The 22,131-nt window shown below is 44.6% G+C and overlaps 1 protein-coding gene across 1 annotated transcript; it reads left to right on the forward strand.

The window, feature by feature from the left end:
• Positions 1 to 5,000: 5,000 nt before the first annotated feature.
• Positions 5,001 to 6,461, forward strand: LOC133390050 (potassium voltage-gated channel subfamily A member 1). Its single transcript, XM_061637887.1, has one exon. It carries the CDS (start codon positions 5,001 to 5,003, stop codon positions 6,459 to 6,461), a length of 1,461 nt encoding a protein of 486 aa, XP_061493871.1.
• The last annotated feature ends 15,670 nt before the right edge of the window (positions 6,462 to 22,131 follow it).

Here is a 22,131-nt window from a genome sequence, read left to right on the forward strand (position 1 = left end):
AAGAGTGGTCGTCGGTGGCTTTGCTTCGGACTGGAAGGAGGTTTTGAGTGGAGTGCCATAGGGTTCTGTCCTGGGGCTGATACTCTTTAACATTTTTATCAATGACTTAGATGATGGGGTGGAGGGAAGCCTTATGAAGTTTGCGGATGATATGAAACTGGGAGGGATAGCTAACACAATGGAAGACAGGAATAAAATCCAAAGGGACCTGGATAGACTAGAAAATTGGGCTGAAATTAATAAAATAACATTCAATAAAGACAAATGCAGGATTCTGCATTTAGGTCACAAAAACAAATTGCACAGGTACAGGATAGGAAATACCTGGCTTAGCAGTAGTATGTGTGAGAAGGACCTTGGAATTGTAGTGGATCGCAAGTTGAACATGACCCAGCAGTGTGATGCTGCGGCAAAAAAGGCAAACGCGGTTTTGGGCTGCATAAACAGAGCTATAGTTTCCAGGTCGAGTTAGAGCGGGTTCAGAAGAGGGCGACAAGGATGATAGCCAGTATGCAGAACAAGTCTTATGAGGAAAGGTTGAAGGAACTTGGCATGTTCAGTCTGGTGAAGAGAAGGCTGAGGGGCGACATGATTACACTCTTTAAGTACTTGAAGGGCTGTCACATAGAGGAGGGTACAGATTTGTTCACTGGTGCCCCAGAGGGTAGGACTAGGTCTAATGGTTTTAAGTTGCAGGAGCGTAGATTCAGATTGGACATTAGAAGGAACTTCTTGACAGTAAGGGCAGTTCGGCAATGGAACCGACTGCCTAGGGAGGTGGTGGGATCCCCTTCGCTGGATGTCTTCAAGCAGAGGCTGGACAGCTATCTGCGGGAGATGCTCTAGCTGTGGATTTCCTGCTGTGAGCAGGGGGTTGAACTCGATGGCCTACAAGGCCCCTTCCAACTCTATGATTCTATGATTTGTCCTGGCCCAGAGCAGATTTTGGGGTGGCACCCCAGTTACTTACTTATTCTTGTATGTTTTTGCCTGCTTTGGTTTTGCATAGATGCCCTCATCCGTGCTGTACACCCAGCAGAAGCTCTAGGCAAGGTGGGACGCTGTGGCATCTCCTAGAGGACACCCTCCCCTTTCATGCGGTGTATGATTTGTCCTGGCCCAGAGCAGATTTTGGGGTAGGTACCCCCAGTTACTTATTGTTTTCTGCGTGTTTTTGTCCATTTTGATTTTGCATTGATACACCCATGTGCGCCCGGTGCCCAGCAGAAGCTCTGGGTCGGATGGGATGCAGTGGCATATCGTAGAGGATACCCTCCCCTTTCCTGGGCTGTATGGTTTGTCCTGGCCCAGAGCAGAGTTTGGGGTGGGCACCCCCAGTTATTTATTTTTCCCTTCCTGGTTTTCTCAATTTGGTTTCACATAGATGCCCTACTCCGTGCCCTGCACCCAGTAGAAGTTCTGGTCCAGGCGAGGCACAGTGGCATCTTGTAGAGGACACCCTCCCCTTTCCTGGGCTGTATGATTTGTCCTGGCCCAGAGCAGATTTTGGGGTGGGCACCCCCAGTTACTTACCTTTCTCTTCCTGTTTTTGTCTCTCTTGGTTTTGTGTAGATGCCCTCCTCCGTGCCCTGAGCCCCAGTAGAAGGTCTGGGCCAGACGGCGCACAGTGGAATTTCGTAGAGGATACTCTCCCCTTTCCTGGGGTGTACAATTTGTCCTGACCCAGAGCAGATTTTGGGGTGGGCACACCCAGTTACTTATTTTTTTTTCTGCGTGTTTTTGTCTATTTCGATGTTGCATAGATGCTGCCCAGGGTGCTCTGCGCCCAACAGAAGCTCTGGGCCAAGCGGGACGCAGTGGCATCTCATAGAGGACACCCTCCCCTTTTCTGGGGTATATGATTTGCCGTGATCCAAAGCAGATTTTGGGGTAGGTACCCCCAGTTACTTATTTTTTCCTCTATTCTTTTGTCTGCTTAGATTTTGCATAGATGCCCTCCTCCGTGCTCTGCGCCCAGCAGAAGCTCTGGGCCAGGCAGGACGCAGTGGCATCTCATAGAGGAGACTCTCCCCTTTCATGGGGTGTATGATTTGTTGTGGCTCAGAGCAGATTTTGGGGTGGGCACCCCCAGTTACTTATTTTTTATGATTTTATGACATCATTATGTATTTATGATAATATCAGAAGCCTGATTATTTTGATTGCATAAATATATTGTTATTCTTGATGGGGAGAGTCCCCCGATCACAGTGATATATCATACAGAGTACCCCAACATGTATTTTGGGGTTCAGAGACATGTGAAATTTGGCTTGAAGTTGCTGTAGCTGTCAACTTTTCTTCTTTTTTAGTGTTTTGAACTTTCAAGCCAATAAGGAACTGGGAACTAGGAACCAACTTCAGCGTCGTGAAGTTCCTTGAGACCGACTTACGACCTTTCATATTATCATTTGCTTGCAATCTCAAACACAATGACTTAACACGAAAGTTAACTGAAATCCGCAGGATTTTACTTCCAAATAAATGGGTGGGGGGTGGATGGGGAAATCGCCACGAAGCTCCGACAAGTGTCAATCAAGTCTACATACTCTTTCCCCTCCCCTTTCAAGAAAAGTGTGTGCCCCCAACCAGCTCTCCTTAGTAGAACTTTGTCGGCTGCCACCCTATCTCGCCTAGTGACTCAGCTGCAAGTCCTACTCTGTTTAATGTGACTTACTTCAAAGGAAGTGTGCCAAGAACGGCAACCTGCTACACGTTGGTGGTTAGTTGTGCGCAGTGGGCGAAGTCAGACAAGACGCCCTGCTTGCTGCTTCCCCCCTTCCTGGTGAAGGTACCGTGGCGGCTTAAGTTCGGGGCGTCCCATATGTTTGGATGGGGAAGGGGCGGGAAGAGGCTTCCAGATCCGCCTTGACCCCTCAACATGCTTTGCAAATTGCGTGCCTGCATTGCGTCGGTTTCGGAGTTTGCAATGTGAAATCCTCCAGAAGGTCGTGGGAGGTGGAGGGGATGGGTGGGTAGGAGGGTGGCACGTGAGAGCCTTGTAAGCCTAAGACAAACAATCTTGGTCAGTTTGTGAGCTGCTGCTGCTGCTTGAATGGCCTGGGAAGAGGACTGGGACGGGGGTGGGGTGGGGGAACCAAGCGCCGTACTGCCCTCCCCTCATCCTCCGCCCCCCCCCAACGCCTTGGCTGCACCGAAGGCCTCTCAGGTTTCTGCTGAGACTGCAAACTACTCAGGAGCTCGGTCGCCTTTGCTGCCTGCGCTTCCCATCTTCGCAGCCGTCTCCTGGCCTCCGAGGTTCTGTGAGTCCTGCGGCTGCCGCGGCCGCCCCTCTTGCCAAAGCAGCTCTAGGGAAATCCAGGTGCAGAAGCAGGACAGCGCCTTGCCCGTTTTTTGTCTTAGCCGCCCCTGAGGGAGATACGCAGCCAGAGGCAAGAAAGAACGAGAAGCGAGCTTTCCGGGTCCCCAGCTCCCTTCCTGCCTCGATTTCATTTTGGACATTAAGAACCCCCCGACATTTCTCCCCTCGTCTGTTGTTCTGCCGCCTCATTAACTTCCAGTCTTCTCAATGCAATAAAAAGCTGGTGGTATAGGAATATTTCAGAATATCGCAGGCAGCTTTGTAAAGCGATCTGTATATTATTGTTGAGAAGGGAGGAGGAGGTGGCTGAGTTTTTGCCGCTGCGCTTTGGATGCTGCCACTGCAGGGCGGACTGCCTTGACGCATTCCGTCGGGGTCTTGTTTTGTGACCGCTGCTGCAGCACACGACCACCGTGGCAGGTAAGTGAGAAATCCTCCTCAAAGTCAAGTTTGCTGTTCACTGCAACTAATGATTGGATTGGATTGGGGGCGGGGGGGAGGTGTTAAAGGAAATGTGTAGCTTCATAGTTAGAAGTTCCAGGTACCTTCCCCCTCCATCCATCTTCCCTTTATATCTAAAGAGAAGTTTGTCCCTGGATTCTGCTATTCTTAAGAAAGCTCACAGTTGTACATGATTGGAAGGCTGACATTCTTGACTTGTGCCAGACTGACCGGGCTCTAAGGCAAAATTGTTTGTAAGCGAATAAAGTATCTATTAAGCAGGGATTGAGAAGTTACAACAAGCGGGAGACTTTGTGAAGGACACTGATTCAAAAATCATGTGTGCATTGAAGTATTTTAATTTACTTTAGTGGAATCCTAAGGATTGGGTTGCAGTATGGAAAGAGTTGCATGATTTTTATCACTGGAATTGCTGTGGATTTGTGTGTATATATGTGTGCCCACGTTAAAGAGGCTTTTTTATACATATACTTCTTGTCCCTTTACAGTATCTACCAGGTGCCCCCGAAGTGAGCTTTATTCCTTTTTTAAAAAAATAAATAAATAAAGAGGAAGGGGCCAGTCCAGAGCAAGTGGGAAGTCAGTGGATATTGCTGAGTCGGCATTTCAAGCAGTCTCCTTCCAGCCACCGTATTTATTTATTTATTTTATAGAGGGAAAGTGTGTGACAGTAGCCGCAATACAGCAGCAGCAGCAGCAGCAGCATGGTCACATCCTGGAGAAAAGCAAAGGGATTGTGTTAAAAGACAGAAGGAAACTGCTAAGAAGGCAACCCCACTCTCACTGTGTTGTTAACAGACCCCAGCCACTGTTCTTTGTTCTTCGATGCAACCAGAGAGCCTTTGTCCCTCCCTCCCTCCCTCCCTCCAATATGATCAGCACCTTATACTCCTTTCTTTTTCCAGCCTGGGCACCATTCAACCTACCCCTGTGCCTTTATCCTTGAGCTTCCAGGCCCTGATATCTATTCTCTTTTGTGTTTTTCTCTTCCATTTTCCTTCCTTTGATTTCCTGCTCTTGGAGCTGTCCATACCAGGACCTCATCTCTCCTTTGCACACATGCTGTGATTCTGCATCTATATCCAGCATCCCTCTCCTCTGAGGTTCTCAGTTTTTCACTTACTTCAGCTCTGGAGGCTTCTTATCTTGGAACTCTTCTCCTTGTACATCCCATCACGTCTTCTAAATTTTCTGCCCTTCCCATCCCTTTGCTGCCATGACTGTGATGGCTGGGGATAATATGGATGAGACTTCTGCTTTGCCAGGCCACCCTCAGGACAGCTATCAGCCTGGTGTACATGATGACCATGGATGCTGTGAGAGGGTAGTGATCAACATTGCTGGCCTGAGATTTGAAACCCAGCTGAAAACTCTTGCCCAGTTTCCCAACACATTGCTGGGTAACCCCAAGAAACGCATGCGGTACTTTGATCCACTGAGGAATGAATACTTTTTTGATAGGAACCGGCCCAGCTTTGATGCTATCCTCTATTACTACCAGTCTGGAGGGCGGCTTCGCAGGCCCGTTAATGTGCCGTTAGACATGTTCTCAGAGGAGATCAAGTTTTATGAACTGGGAGAGGAGGCCATGGAGAAGTTCCGGGAAGATGAGGGGTTCATCAAAGAGGAAGAGAGGCCTCTCCCTGAGAGGGAATATCAGCGGCAGATATGGCTGCTTTTTGAATATCCCGAGAGCTCTGGGCCAGCTCGGATCGTTGCAATAATCTCTGTAATGGTGATCTTAATCTCCATAGTGATATTTTGCCTGGAAACTTTGCCAGCATTAAAAGAACCCCACAACCGCAGTGACAACTCCACCATATATTACAAGTCCAGTATCTTTACTGATCCCTTCTTCGTTGTGGAGACTCTGTGCATCATTTGGTTTTCTTTTGAATTGGTGGTGCGCTTTTTTGCTTGTCCCAGCAAAGCTGAGTTCTTCAAGAACATCATGAACTTCATTGACATAGTGGCCATCATCCCTTACTTCATCACTCTGGGTACAGAGATGGCTGAGCAGGAGGGGCCTGAAAAGGGGGAGCAGGCCACTTCTCTAGCTATCCTGAGAGTCATCAGACTGGTAAGAGTCTTTAGAATCTTCAAACTCTCCAGACATTCTAAAGGCCTCCAGATTCTGGGACAAACCCTCAAAGCAAGCATGAGGGAGTTAGGTTTACTAATCTTTTTTCTCTTCATTGGGGTGATTTTGTTCTCTAGCGCGGTGTATTTTGCTGAAGCTGAAGACCCTGACACTCATTTCGACAGCATCCCCGATGCTTTCTGGTGGGCAGTGGTATCCATGACCACTGTGGGATACGGTGACATGTACCCTGTGACAATTGGTGGCAAACTCGTGGGCTCCTTGTGTGCTATTGCTGGTGTGCTAACAATTGCCCTGCCTGTACCTGTCATTGTGTCCAACTTCAACTACTTCTACCACCGAGAAACAGAAGGGGAAGAACAGGCTCAGTTACTTAAGGTTAGCTCTCATAATTTAGCATCTGATGGTGATCTGAGTCATCATAGCTCCTCCACAATCAGCAAATCTGAGTACATGGAAATTGAAGAGAACATGAATAATAGCATAGACAATTTTAGAGAGGCTAACCTCAGAACTGGCAACACCATAGCCAACCAAAACTGTGTCATTAAAAGCAAGCTGCTGACCGATGTTTAAAAACATCTAGAAAAGAAAAACATTGGCAGCTTGAAGACTTTAAGTGATCAGCAGTCACACTTTGTAGATGCTTTACTCTGTGAATGCTTTACCTCGTAAATGCATTGTTGCATTGCAACTTTTTGCTCAGCGATTCAAGAAGGTTTTCAGGATCCATGAAAGATAATTTACTTTTTTGTTTTATTTTACAAATGATATTTTCCAATTGGTGGAAATGGTTACTTATAACTGTTTGGACTAGCCTAGGTATAAATATAAATTGTATGCTTCTAGCCCTACACATTTCCCCATAACTTAAAATTTTTAACAATTTTAAAAATCAGCTCAAGAGGACTTAAAATATGCATGGATTTCAGGAAATGTTTCTACAAAAACTGCACAATGCATCCAAGAAAATGCATCCAAATAATATTCAGCAGGAATGTGCAGTAAGTATTTGCCATTGTTTAGACTGACCGACATACAGTATATATTTCCTTCCTTTGTGAAAAGTTTTGTAGTTCTGATCTACAGATTCACACACAGCACCTTATCAGTATATGCCAGGTTTTTTTTTTGTTTTTTGTTTTTGCTGTATTCATTATTAAAATTGAAGAATGTATGGGAGGGACAGAACATCTGCAATGCTGCTAAGGTTTCTTAAGTGCAGATGGTTTCAACACACTTTTTTCCCTTTTCCAGAAATGTTGTTGCAAGATAGCACAATAGAATTTAATATAAGCATGTTTGACTTTGATACTATCTATTTTATAACTGCATGCCTGGAACATTACCTCAGATGATAGGAGATAAGCTTTTGTTTGAATTGATTTTGTTTAAAGTAAGCCTTCTTCTGTTTCAGTTTGCATTCACCAAAAGTGCACTCCTTTTTATTTGTTAAGTATATGATTAGTAACTTAAAAGTACTGTATTTAAGTGCATATATTAGTCAAATGGGAACAATAACTTTTGGAAATCAAAGCATGTTTCAAATATTCAGCATTATGGCCTATTTGACTAAAGTGTAACTCAACATTAATTAATGCATGGTTTCGGTAATAAATTTAAAAAATGCTTGATGGGACTGAGGGCCAGAAAGAGATCATTAGAGAGACTTTATTATTATTTTCCTGCATTGCTCAGGGAAATGAATTGGCTTCTGTCCAGGCCTTACCAGGCCTTACATATCCCATCCCTTAAAGGGAAAGCTATATGGAAAATTAAGAAGTCCAGTTTATATATAGCAATGTCTAAATGTTCTGTACTGTATCTCTTAGATCAGAAAAAAAGTGCAGGAGCATGCCTTTTGGTGCATTCTTAGAATCTGAAATGAAACTTATCTATTATATGCATCCAAATTGCAGCCCAGTTGCTTTTGCAGTCATTGTTTGAAACTTAAGAGACTTTTGTATTCCCTAGGACTCACTGAAGAGACTCAACCAATTGATTTTAGATAGTTGCTTAGTGCCTTTATCCTTACAGCCACTGAACTGCTGAAAGTGCCTGTATGAAAAGAGCTGATCCTGAGTAGGCATGGATGCGTCAACCAGACAATATCAGGATTGTACCATGCCAAGTGCAGGCGCAGCAGGAAAAAACCAGGGAGAAAGACAATGTGCCCCCAGCAAGCAGAGTGACATTGCAACCTAACATTTGCCTTTTCCAAATAAGTTGCAATAGTATTCCTACCAGATTCAAAATTTCCTGTTTGTTTTATAGAGACTTTGCTGCATTCTATGCTTTGTTTGCTTTTTGTGTTGGCCCTTTCTTCCTCTGGAATGCACTTTGGCAGCCTGCCCTGTCACACTGTGCAGGGAGCAGGTTGGATGGAGGGACTTTGAATCTGTGCACTTGCTGCTGTTAGAGGCTTCTACTTTTCCAACTAAGCACCCATCCTTTCCACCCAGTTCCAACCTACCCAAATGTTATTGGATTTAAATATCTGATTCCCCTGAAACCCTCCACCCATTGTAACAAGTCTCCTACTGTTGTGTTTGCTGGAGGCTGCAGCATTTTCTGCAAGTATGCAAGTCCTGACATCTACAAGCCATAGAAGTCAATAAGTCAATTTTAACTGATAAAGGGACTAATCTTTTTGCCTTCTATTTTTAAAGGTCAAAGTTGAGGGTCTACTCTTCAGACTTAGTATGTGGCCTTTTACTCTCAATCTCCTCTTTTTTACTGTCAAGGAACTTCTTGACAGTAAAGGCAGTTCGGCAATGGAACCGACTGCCTGGGGAGGTGGTGGGATCCCCTTCGCTGGATGTCTTCAAGCAGAGGCTGGACAGCTATCTGCGGGAGATGCTCTAGCTGTGGATTTCCTGCTGTGAGCAGGGGGTTGGACTCGATGGCCTACAAGGCCCCTTCCAACTCTATGATTCTATGATTCTCTGTTGTACAGACCCCAGGCCTCCATTCGATCCTTAATATCTGTTTCTCAATAGCTACTAGGGTTGCCAGGTCTCCGGTTTTCTGCCGGAGTCTCCAGCAAAAGTGGGCCGTCTCCGGCCTCCAGCCATATTTGGTGTGAAGAGGCTGATCTCCGGCTTTTGGACGTCCCCCTCAGGCACGCATGCGTGATTGACACGCATGGCTGCTGGGTGGGAGGAGCGGCCGCGATGGGCGTTTCTGGCTGCGGTTTGCATCGCGGCCGATAGAGCAGTTTGGAATCTCGTTTGGAAACAGAAGGCTGCTGGGTGGCAGGAGCTGGAGCAGGTTGGACTGCGGCTGATTGCACAGAGAGAGAGAGAGGCCTGAGAGAGAGAGAGAGAGAGAGAGGCCTGAGAGAGAGAGGGGCCTGAGAGAGAGAGAGAGAGAGATAGGCCAGAGAGAGAGAGAGAGAGGCCTGAGAGGCCAGAGAGAGAGAGGGGCCTGAGAGGCCAGAGAGAGAGAGAGAGAGGCCTGAGAGAGAGAGAGAGAGAGAGGCCTGAGAGAGAGAGAGAGAGGCCTGAGAGATGGGGCTCAGCAGTCTCTGGCCATCACCACACCTTGGGGGAGGAAATTCCATCACACACACACACACTCTCACACCCCCCCCTCTTCCTTTTCTGATTGTGGAAAGCTGGTGGTTCCATGTCTGCCACTGCTCCTTGGATTGTTGAAAACCAAATGTTTAAATAAGCAAAATGTATAGCAGGATGAGGTTGCCATGTGATTTTTCCAGCTGGGTTTGTGTGTGTATGGAACTTCAGCAGGTGAACAGGCCCGTCCCCTCATCTCTGTGACAATGAAAGTTCTACGTCTTGAATTTCTGGCTGCCACCCAAAGAAAGCTGGCAGCCCCGGGAACAGGTGAGTGCAGAGTGGGTCTTAAAATAAAGAAAGAATCTTGCAGATGGAAGGCAGGGAAAACCAGGCCAGGTTCCCCAGGAACAATGTCTGTTTCCTAATACCTGTCCCTGATAAATCACAGTTTCCATTTTAAGCATCACTTGTGTTGGAATTGTGGAAATGCAACTCGATTTGGGTGTTTCCATGTCTGGAGGGAGACAGAGAGGAGACCTCCAGGTTGCTAGGCTGTGCCTTTCCTTTGGTCATATGCTCATCTTCCTTCCTGAAAACTGATACCTCTTAGGAATGCTGACCACACCTTCCAACTCTCTCCTTCCTGCTTCTTCTCTGTCTCTTGAAGAGAAGAGATGTCTTTGCTTTGTCTCTCTCACCTGCAGCATGAGGGCAAAGGCCTTGTCAGGTCCATGAACCTCCAATGCAGGTAGTTTACTAGAACTAGAATCCCTTTCCTATCTATTGTGTATTTCCTTCAATGAAGCAAGCTGTTCCTTATTTTACTAAGTCTGAATCCTCAGTTATTGCTGCAGCGTAAAAGTCTGCTACTTCACAGGGAAAGTCTCTCTCTCACACACACACTCACATACACACACACACATAAGCGCTGGGTCTGCTCTTGATCCCAAACCTAACTCTGCTAACAAGTTTCTAGTCTTTTTTCAGCATTGAGTTGCCTCCACTCAAGACTCTGGAAGTTAAACCTCTCAGTGTGCGTACAAAGCCCCCTGCAGCAGAGCAGGAAGCCTCTTTTTGTCTGTCAAGAGCCATTGACCACCAGCAGCCAAATCAACCTGAGGCCCCAGCTGGCTTTGTCTGTGGGTCAGTGGCCTGAGGAGATGCCTTGGGTCAGCTGCCAGCCTGCCCAATGTGCACTTTCAAAATTCTCCTCAAGCAGAGACTGCCCAGTGCTGAACACCCTCCCGCCTGAGAAGAGCCTGTGGAGCAGGTGATATTGGGGGACCTGCAGGCCAGAGCCCGTCCCCCCTTTTAAATCAAGGGAAGATGGCCGTAACTCAGTGGTAGAGAACATGGACAGTCGCTGCCAGTCGCTGTAGACAGTGCTGATGCTGAACCAGATGGACCAATGGCCTAACTCAGTATAAAGCAGCTCCCTGTTTAAATCACCCTTCATTCAGAACCATAAGGACTAGAATCTTACTTTATTTTTAGGGAAACAGTTGCACATGCAGAAGGGCCCAGGTTCAGTCCTCAGCGGCATCTCCAGGTAGGGCTGAGAGACACCCCTGCCTGAAGCCCTGAGAGCCGCTGCCAGTGCAGACAGCACTGGGCTAGAGAGCACCCATGGGTCTGCATCCAACATTCCTGGGTAAATGAAGCGGATCCTCGCATCTGGTCCAATCCTGCCTCAGGCCAGGGCTCGGAGTCTTAGTTTGCCTTGGCCACCCTGCTTCATCCGCCCGTGCTGGGAGCTGCACAGCAGGAGTTGGGCCCATCTGTTCTCCTGGTACCTTTCAGTAGTTTTCAGGTTCCCTTAAGGACATAAGAACATCTAGTTCCTCACCCCAACCGTAATAGGAAGCCTGCAAGCAGGACCCTTCTGGGAGGAAGGGCGGGATATCAGTTTAATAGATAAATAAAATAAATAAGCGCAACTGGCCTTCAGAGGCATATTGCCTCCAAATGTTAATGCAGCTTCAAATAGCATTTGCCTTTTTTGCAGCCACATCACACTGTTGGCTCATATTCAGTTTGTGATCAACAACAATCCCAAGATCCTTCTTGCATGTAGTATTGCTGAGCCAAGTATCCCCCATCTTAATAACTGCATTTGGTTTCTTTTTCCTAGGTGTAGAACTTTACACTTATCCCTGTTAAATTTCATTCTGCTGTTTTCAGCCCAATGCTCCAGCCTATTAAGATCCCTTTGAATTTTGTTTCTGTCTTCCAGGGAATTAGGTATTCCTCCAAATTTTGCATCATCTACAAGTTTGATAAGCATTCCCTGCCCCTCCTCATCCAAGTCATTAATAAAAATGTTGAAGAGCACTGGGTCCAAGACAAAGCCCTATAGTAGCCCGCTAGTTACCCCCCCCAGGTTGAGAAGAAACCATTGATTAGCACTCTGAATATGATTGTGTAGCCAACTGTGGATCCACCCAATAGCTGTTCCATCCAGTCCATATTCAGCTAGCTTGCTAATCAGAATATCATGTGGCATTTTGTCAAAAGCTTTGCTAAAGGTCAAATATATTGTGTCCACAGCATTCCCACAGTCTATCAGGGAGGTTTGTTGTTGTTGTTATGTGCCTTCAAGTCGATTATAACTTATAGCGACCCTATGAATCAGTGACCTCCAAGAGCATCTGTCATGAACCACCCTGTTCACATCTTGTAAGTTCAGGTGTGTGGCTTCCTGTATGGAATCAATCCATCTCTTGTTTGGCCTTCCTCTTTTTCTATTCCCTTCTGTTTTTCGCAGCATTATTGTCTTTTCTAGTGAATCATGTCTTCTCATGATGTGTCCAAAGTATGATAACCTCAGTTTCATCATCTTAGCTTCTAGTGATAGTTCTGGTTTAATTTGTTCTGACACCCAATTATTTGTCTGTTTTGCCTAGAATGCCCTCCCTTGTCCTTAACATGGCTGCAACCATATCTACTCAGAAGTAAGTCCTATTGAGTTCTATGGGGCTTAGTTCCTTAATAAGCATGCTTACAGTTGCTGCCTTCAGGGGCATCTATCTGTGCTCCCATCTAACGTCTCTGCAACACTAGGCTCCTTTCTTCCAATAATGGCCTGGCCTGAGGGCACGTAAACCCTTCTTGCCAGAAGCAAGTAAGCTAGATTAAATGTTCCCTAAAGGCGTTGAACTGTGACCTGGCAGACTAGGGTTCGAGTCCCCACACAGCCATGAAGCTCCCTGGGTGACCTTGGGCCAGTCACTGCCTCTCAGACTCAGAGGAAGGCAATAGTAAACCACCTCTGTCTGAGTACTGCTTACCATGAAGACCCTATCTGGGATCAACTTGAAGGCAGTCCATTTCCATTTTGCATCACCCTAAGCTTGTGAGAAAGAATGACCTTGTCACTTCAGATGGACCTAGGAACACCCTATTTTAGGTAAGATTTCTATTTTAATCTCCAGAGAATTTTTTTTGAATGGTATGCTCCAAGCGACTGTGATTGATACAATGTATCATGTTTAATGATATCACTAGGGCCCGCCTGTGATGTCACTAGGGCCCGCCCTGAGATGTCACTAGGGCCTGCCCCCTGACATCACTAGGGCCCGCCCCCATTTTCTCAGGTTTTTGGATGGTTCCGACCTGGCAACCCTAATAGCTACAGATATTTAAAAAGCATTTACAATGGAAAATGAGAATTAATACTGGAGTTTTACATAAGCCCAACTCCCCAGGTGGATAGAAAGATGCAACTCTATTACTTCTATGATTCAAAATGATGGGAAGGGCAGAAAGACCTCTTAATTGCAACAGATCTAGGGAAAAAAGGCTGTTATAATTTCAGATAGGATGTTCCACATTATTTTTCCTTCCCAATGTCCATATTCTTCTCTCTCTCCACCCCCATTTACTCATTCTCTCATGAGAGAGCTAGATTTGGTGGTCTACCTAGATTCCCCCCATTTCCTAAATTAAGAAAGGTATCCCCATGTTAAACTGACTTGAATGTTGTGTGCAGTTATTTCAACAATAATTGACTCAGTGCCATATGGGGTGATTGATCAGGAGGTGCCACCTGAGACAGGATGAGGCTTTAGTTGAGCAGCTTCGTATGTTTCTGTGTTGACTGGTTGGATAATACTATTATCTGATCCTTATTTTGCATGTTTAAGAAAAAGTATGCATGTCATGCAGGAGTTTGGCTTATGGCTTTCCACCTTTTGCGTTTGGCAGGGATGGGTGAATCTTTAGGGCTTGAGGGATGGCCTGAGTACTGCTTACTCATTTATAACAAAGGGACTAGGTAGATAGGGAGTAAACCCCATGTAGCATAGGCATGTATTTCTTCCAGCAAGGTTTTTCCTCCCCTTAAAATCAAACTCATTGCTTTGCACTATATGTGGTGAAATGTGTTTGCAAGCCTGATGATGCATTAAAATACTGCCTGATTCTTACCAATCCACTTAAAAAAAATCTTTTCTGGCATATTTCTTTTTGGTGACAGATGGTCTCTAAAATGTAGGTGTGGTAGTTTGCCCCAGTATGTGTGATCTGAAAATGAACATGGCCAATCAATCTACAGGAAATAAGTATATATATTTGCTAGCATTTTGGTGACTGCCATGCGGGAGTGATAATGTAATCTACCTGTTTTTGATATTGTGCTGACACAGTAATTGGCTCTTGTTAAATTAAGCATTTATTTACTGATTCATCAAGTGTGAGAGTCAGGCTGCAGATTTAGTAGGTTTAATTAAATAAGGGCAGGGACAAAGTTTTCCAAGGCCTGAAATTTGTTGAAGTTGCCTTAACCGTAATGTTAATTTTTTTCCTTAATGTTAACCATGTTGCAGAGAAGGCCATTAAGTACAGTTGAGTTGGGGATGGCTCTGACCTTTGAAGTCAGAGCTCAAAAGTTATCCTGCACAAACCTCATTGAAATGTACAAGATATGTAAAAGACCCTAGTTATGCTGTTGTGCTGCTTCCGTTCATTTCAACTGGTCTACACAGGTCTACACTGTCCAGTGTTTGTTAGGACCGTAATCAGATGAGGTGCCCCTCGGATTTTCTGCCTCGGATATCAAAGTTGTTTGGACTGACTCTTTCTTAACATTGTAGAAACCAATATCACCTGGCCTACATAAGAGAGAGATAATTGCAATCCCTTTTCTTAACAAGAACACACTGCAAGAATACAGTACAATCTTGTCAGTTTTTGGTTCCCAAGGACAGGACAGTTAATAAAATATTTCAAAAATGGTATTATTTAACATGTATAGGAGTAGGACTAATTATGTGTATGTCATATAGAAGGATTGGAGATAAAGATAAATAAGGCAGCATTCTATCTCTATCATAAAATTCCCAAAGCAAATTTTAACTGGAATGGGAGTCTATAGATGTCTACTTAGCTTCTGTGAAATCAATATATTTCATTATTGCATGTGATTATGGTTTATCATTATTGACATACTTTTAGAAGGTGATATACTAATAAGAGAACTGGAGGATGTGGGTTATTGGTTTCAAGCAGAGTGCCATTCAAATTGAATATTATAGATTATTTCCATTAGCCCCATGTATTTTGATAACTGTTTGACCTGGCTTGATCTGTACTAAGAGCAGAAGAAGTGGTAAACCTGTTCCTGGACTATGTATACCACTTCAGACTGCAGGTTACAATGGTGTGGAGGTGGGCATATGCTGGAAACTTCCCCCTGCCCTCCAAATGTTATCAGGGAGAAGGCTAGGCTGTAAATCATTTCTCTGATATCTGGGCCAAGTTTCCTGTTTGGGTTGTACTACTTCAGATTGCAGATGAGGATGTGTGTGACTGAATGAACCAAAGGTTCCCTGCACATGGAAAATTAATATATCAGGAAGGAGGTTTCTAATATAATCTTCTCCTTGTCATGCTAGTTTTCCTTGTTCCAAGTATATTTTTTCATGGTGGATCATTGAATAATGTGAGCTCCTGGCTACAGACTGAAGTTGTACAGCCCAGACTCATTCTCAGTCCAGTGAGAATTAGTTTTTTATGTTCAATGAGGTTGTTTTTAAAATGTGATTCCTCTGTGTCTAGTATAATCTAGTACTGTCCAGGTTCTATCATGTCATCTGCTATTTATGTAGACCAGACCTCTGCACAAATCTCTGGCAGCTAGTTACCCAGACTAATAAATATTTGGTGTTGTAAGTAACATGAATAAATTAATCACTTCAGCATAGGCCTGTCCCCTAAACATTTAATTCTGGTTTCTAAAAAGATATACATTGTTCTTTTAGTCCTACACTGCCCTTAGTCATTCATACATATAAAACTCAGTACTCACATAAGTAATTGCAAAACTGAATGAGCAATAAAGTCCTTATTCAGTGCATGGAAAGAAACAAGTGAAGCAATCCTTTCTTCTTAAGTCTTATGTAGACATACAGTCACTTATCAGTATGGGATTGTTGGGTGTTTTTGTGGAGTAATAAAACTGTAGCATATCTGAAATATGAGGCATAATGTACAATTCAAAAATGAAGTAGAAGCAGTCTAGGGTACATCTTGCCAAACCACTGTTCCGATGATAGAAAATGCAAGCAATGTAACGGTTCACAAACAACTTTTGTACAGTTTAACTTATGGGTTGAGAATTTTTTTCCAGAAAGCTGAACAGTCTTTATGGTTTCAAGCTGTTTTTTTACTGAGTTCATTTTTAGAACACTTTCTTCTATATGTAATGTCTGTAGTATTGTTGGAATCAATCATGAAAAGTGAGACCATATTCAAAATGAAATTTACCTTCCTTTTTTAAGTACCACTTAGTCCCATGGCGAGTTAGAATTGTCACTTGTATTATTGGTCTTTTTAGAAAATAAATAAATTAAAATTTCATTTTAGGACAGGTTGTTTTCAAAAGACAAATATGTGACATTAATTTTGTTATGTTCTGAAATAGTTCTATACATTAATCAGAATTAACCACTGTCTTTATTTTAAGTGACAAATTTGAACATATCTATAACTTCTTTTTTGCCTTTTCTTTCTGTGGATGTTGAATAAAACAGTAAGGCCAGAAACTTCTACATGATCTGGAAATAGCACGCCTTCCCTTTTTTCAAAGAACTGCATTCAGTTTAAAAATTTTACTCCAATTTTGTTGAGAAAACAAATCCTTGTTCATACCTATGTTCATTAGATGTTTCACTCCTCTGGTCATAATATATATGATTTATACTTTTTAAGATCTTCCCTGTCCAGCTATCATTTGAACACAACTGAATTCTTTGAGGGTATATTTATATTTGATTAAATTGTTGCTTCAAGAGCATTTCTATAATGTGATTGGAATCAAATGTATATTTTACTTTTGTACAAAAGTAAAAAAGAGGATATTTTTGTGACTAAATTTAACAAAGAAGAATACATTAGAACTTTCTTTTCTTTTCCAAGGCATTCCCCCCCCCCCCAGCACATTGGTTTGAAACTATGTAAATAACAGCTGTGGATAGGAATGTATATGGATTCTTTGACATACCTCTCATTTTAATGATGCAGTATTAATGTTGGACAAGGCCATGGAATGTTGGTTATTCACAGAAAAGGACACTATCAGGGCAACAAACCATTGAAGCTGAGATGGGTCTACTGATTTCCATAATTTAAAACTTTCTTGCACTTTGAGTCAAGTATGTACCTCATTGTCATATTACTGCTGATTTGACTTACCCATAGCTGAAATAGTTTGGTTTGTCAATTTTTAGGACAGCAAATGTTATGAGTTTATATACAAACCGTATGAAAGTGCATAGTTTTCATCTATGCAGTTTTACTTGCTTCTGTCACTTTCATCATCTGTTCATACTTGGCATCTATTAAAGATAATTTTTAAGGATCTTATCAGATATACTGTGACTGGTTTATTGTCTGGAGTCCTGTTTTTCTCTTACTCCTTGAGTAGTGATAGATCTATAGCGATAAAATAAAACACTGGTTCATTGCTTCTATGTGGATGTTACATTTTTAATGTTATGATGACTATATCAAAATAAGACAATATGCTTATTGTTGGTGTTTCTCATCCACCTAAGCCCTTGCTCCTTGGAATTTAAATGATAAAGATGGGCAGTCTGAACTGGTTTCTGTCTGTTCCACAGGGAGCCAGGCTGGGTACAAAATTGTTCTAACAGTATATTTTGAGCCACATGGCACTTAAATTTGCACAAAAACTTTTGGTCTGTGAAAATCTATGTAGTCAATTACTTGTTTTGTAACTTCTTTTTTTCCTTTAAAAATTGATGATGCACAAATCATCTCAGCTGCCTCTGGCAATGCACCTCTGGTACAGACACTATGGCATTGTGTAGCATTAGTGGCCCCATTTATAATGCACAAAGCCAAAGGCCAGCAAGTGCTCAACTGAGTGACGCAGCCTCACTTTTAAAGTTAAGAAAATGAAAAAGAGACCTTGAACCACCTCACACTACAATATGCAGGTACTGCTTTCCCTGACCATTTACACCAAATTTCTTGTCCCCTCCCAATCTTTGGTGGGGTTTTTTTTGCCCCCCATGATCTTCCCCAAAAGGCACATGTCACCAAATTCTTCCAAGCTACACAGGAAGTGGATTGGACTGTGAAAGACCAACCCAAATTGTGTTACATTTTTGCATATTTGTAGGGCAGTATAATATCTCAGAGCGGAGGTCAGGCCTCCTGCTCCCCTGGTGCATTCACTATAGCTGCCCATTTCCCCTGCTTTTTAAAGTTTGATAGAAATATCTGTTGACTATATGTACGTTCTTAAGCTGCAAGGTTCCCCCCGCCTATTAGTGAATTTCTGTGCTTTTTAATCTGAGAGGTAAGAAATGGGCTCCTGTGCAAGTTTGCTGAGGATGGATTGATCATTTGCATGCTTATTGAGTTCAGTGATATTTACTCCCCTGCAATCATGCTTAGGATAGGTGAATCTGACCACGGGGGATGGGGAGGGGAGGAGGAGGAAGGGAGGGGAGGGAGGAGAGGAGAGGAGGGGAAGGGAGTAGGAAGGAGAGGGCTGTGGTGGCAGAAAGAAGGAAGGAAAGGAGAGGGAAGGGGCAGGAGGAGGAGGAGGGGAGGGCAGGTTTGATCATTTGCATGCTTATTGTCAGGGCAGGCTCCAGGCATGCGGGGGCCCTTGGGCATCAGCTTGCTCTGGCCCCCTGGTGGGTGGGTGGGTGTGCGTGCATGTACGTGTGTGTGTGTGCCCCCACGCGCCCCCCCGGCCCCTGTACCTGTCTAGTCTTTACCATTACCCTTAATGAAGATGGTGGCCGCGGTTTCCCTAAGGGGAATGAAGCCTCTGCCGCCATCTTTGTTGATGGCACACGTGCATGCTATGCGTGCACATCTCTGCCATCAACTAAGATGGCGGCAGCGGCTTCAGTACCTTAGGGAAGCTGCGGCCGCGATCTTCATTAAGGGCAATGCTAAAAAGCCGGCTGACAGGTAAGTGGGGGTCGTGGGGGGGTGGATCGTGGAAGGGGAGCAGAGGGCCCCTCAGGGGCTCCAGTAGCTCCAGGGCGCTCGGGCCAGTGCCCAACCTGGCCGCCCTTTAGAACCGGCCCTGCTTATTGTGTTCAGTGGGATTTACTCCTTTCCAGTCATGCTTAGGATAGGTGAATATGATCTGGGGGAGGATTAAGTATGGAGGGAAGGAAGGGGAGGGGGAATTTTCTGGGAAGAGGGGCTGACTGTTAAAGCACTCTGGCCACTGGAGCTCTGGAGCTCTGTCGGGAAAAGCTTTTATAGCTGGTGCAAACAAAATAGGATTTTCTACTCTAGTCAAGAGATAAGTAGGGAAAGATATTTTAGTTCTTTAATTATAATCATTCTAGTTAACTAGTCAATTAAATAATTTATATTAATTTGGATATAAATAATTTATTTTAAAAAGCACATTTCCCAAGCAAGTTAAAGAAATCTATGTTTAGCTTTCCCTCCTAGGACTGTTCAGCATGTTTACTAAGAAGTAAGTCTCTTTGTGTTTAATGGGGCAGTCTAGGCTTGGTTTAAAGTTGGCATTGGGGAAAAACAGGATTCTTTTGTCTTTAACAGCAGTGTGGCACACAAGTCTTTTCTAGTATGGAAATACAATTATGGGAAAAGCTTCACCATGACTACTCTCTGTATTATGCCACACTCCTAAGGCAGGCATTTTGTGTTATGCCACACTCCCATGGCAGCCGCTGGTTCCCCCAGAATATTCTCAACATTTGAAATGTGCCTTCTGGTCCAAAAAGGTTGGTGGCTCCTGTACTAAAGAAAAGGTGCTGGGGCAGAGAGACTCCTCTGTTGCTCTGTAAAGCCTGCTTCTTAATTCTAAATGTATGGGGAGGGGAAAGCTGTATTTTTCAGTGATGAGAAAGCCCATTCTAGTCCTGGTGGGTGTTCTCTGAAGGATGCACCCCAGAATCTTATTTTAGATTTCTGAACTTCAGGGGAGCGCCTTCCATTATGTAGACAAAGCAGCAGCAGCCATGCACAAAAGAGATAGTATTCAACAGCCGTGTTCACTGTTCTGCCTCTGTTGCAGGACTGTGCTGAGAAACTGGTTGAAAGAAGCCCTGCAATGTAGGCAGCTGTTGATATTGCATGCCAGAGGTGGGACTGAGACTGCTTTGGGTTTCCAGCAAAAAATTCCCCACACCTCTCAGGTTGCAGCAAATGTTTAAATTTAAATTGCCCCTCCTCCCAGGCTAAACCAAGTGCTCAGTTTCATACAGAAACCTCATGCTCCAAGGCCAGCACCAGACATGCCAAGGCCCTTGGGCCCCAGCTTGCCCTGGGCCCCAGGGCATGTGTGCACTCACACACACACGCATGCACACCCACCTGTCTCTCACAGGAAGGGAGCTTCTTCCGCCCGCCCGTTCACTGGCTCCGTCTCCTGCCTTTTGCGGCTGCGTGGGCTTCTATGTGCGAGCATCACTGCCATCAACCAAGATGGCACTGGAGGCTTCAGCCACTTAGGGAAACCTCGGCCACCATCTTGGTTAATGGCAGTCCTGTGCACGCAGCCCGTGCAACCTCAAAAGATAGGAGAGATGGGTAGGTGGAGCCAGTGAACAGGCGGGCAGGAGAAGCTCCCTCCTTGTGATACGCGGCAGCTGCCGCGGATCGCAGAAAAGGAGCGCTACTCCTCCCCCACCCTATCAAGAGGCCTCTTAGGGGCCCTTGGCCAGAGCCCAACCTGGCCACCCTTTGGGACTGGCCTTGCAGACTGGTTTCACTTTTAAGTGTTCCAAAAGTGTAAAAAAAAAAGCCCTTGAAATAAGACAAGCGTTTATTTGGGATTCTACAGCAATCAGGCAAAGTGTCCTTAGCAGCCAAATCAACATGGAACTCTTTCCCTGAGTGTAGTTCTGGACTCCTGCCCTAGAACTAGGGATGGGTGACTTCCACCTCTGATCCATATCATTTTCAGAAGTGTCCATCCGTAAGTTCATTCCATGGGGGGGGGGGGAACTAAAATTTACATTTAAATATGTCTAAACATTTTTTTGAAATACACAGTTCTAAATGCACTTTCTCTGATAATCCAAGTTTTTAAATGTATTTTGATTTTTTTTAAAGCAAAGAACTGCATTGAAATATTTAGGAAGTGTGAAAGGAAGTGGATAGTTGAGTTCCAATTAGCACATTAGTTCACAATGGTCACTTTATGTCAGAATTTGAAAAGATCAAATTTCTCAAGCATGCCTACCTAGGACATAAGTTGAGATATATTATTCCAACTTTTTTTGTTCTAAGAAGAGTTCTGTAAAGTTCAAAAGTCGCCTTTTTACTAGCAGAATTTGGGCCAAGAGGATTGTTCTGAAAACGTTTAACATGAATCTTTTGGATCAGTCTGAGAAAGGGCAGGTAGATGAGCTTCCTGCCGGACTGCCGGACTGTGCTGCGCCCCTGCTCCCCTTGCTCCTTTCGTGGCTGTTGCCGTTCGTCTTCTTGGGCTCCGACACTTGGTTGGTTTGTCACCCGGCTTGCCGTTGTTGCTGTTGTCATCTGTTTCGGTGCTGTGGGTTGCGGGGAGGGGGTGGCCGTGTCTGTCTCGCCACCTCCCTGTTCCTTTTTTTTTCCGTTACGGCTGCGTTGCCTACTCCGTTTCTCTGGCTCATCGGAGACGTACTGTGGGGGAGATCCTAGGACGCGGGAGGCGTTGCCGCTGCTGCCGTTGCCTGCTGGAGGATAAAGCTGTTGTGCTTATCTGTGACTGTGCCGCCGCTCTTTTTTTTGGAATTGTTTACCATCAATATTCTCCTGGTTGGACTGCTGTAGTTTGGCTGGGGTGGTGCTTTGCAGGACTGAGCCCTGGATGCCCGCCAGCTGTGACTAATTTTTCTTCTCTCGACCTGTCTGCCGGGAAGGGACGCCACTGCTACTCGAGGAGGGAGAGCCGCGACTGCTACTAGTTGCCGCTGTTGTTGCTCTTTGGCTATTACCATCGCCCCCAATCTTTACTTTTGGGAGAAGAACTGCTAATATTGTCAGCACGTATTGGAAGCTCTGCTTTTGTGGGAGTGAGGTGGTGTATGTGTGATGAGAGTGTATGTTTTGTGAATGGTGCGTGAGTCTTAGGTGAGTCTTAAATTATGTGCCTGGGTGAAGGGATTCAGAATCGAGTGGGGAGATTTGAGGGGGCCCCAATTGGCGTGGTGACGGGCAGAGGGAGATATGGCGTTGTGAGGAAGTCTTGCCAGGTGAGGGGAACTCGGCCCAGGCAACTAACA

The sequence above is a fragment of the Rhineura floridana genome, chromosome 8, assembly GCF_030035675.1.
Source record: "Rhineura floridana isolate rRhiFlo1 chromosome 8, rRhiFlo1.hap2, whole genome shotgun sequence".
In the NCBI taxonomy this organism is placed as follows: Eukaryota; Metazoa; Chordata; class Lepidosauria; order Squamata; family Rhineuridae; genus Rhineura; species Rhineura floridana.

Bases quoted from the DNA above. Each gene is read 5' to 3' on its own strand.
- LOC133390050 (XM_061637887.1), top strand. From the start codon at position 5,001: ATGACTGTGATGGCTGGGGATAATATGGATGAGACTTCTGCTTTGCCA.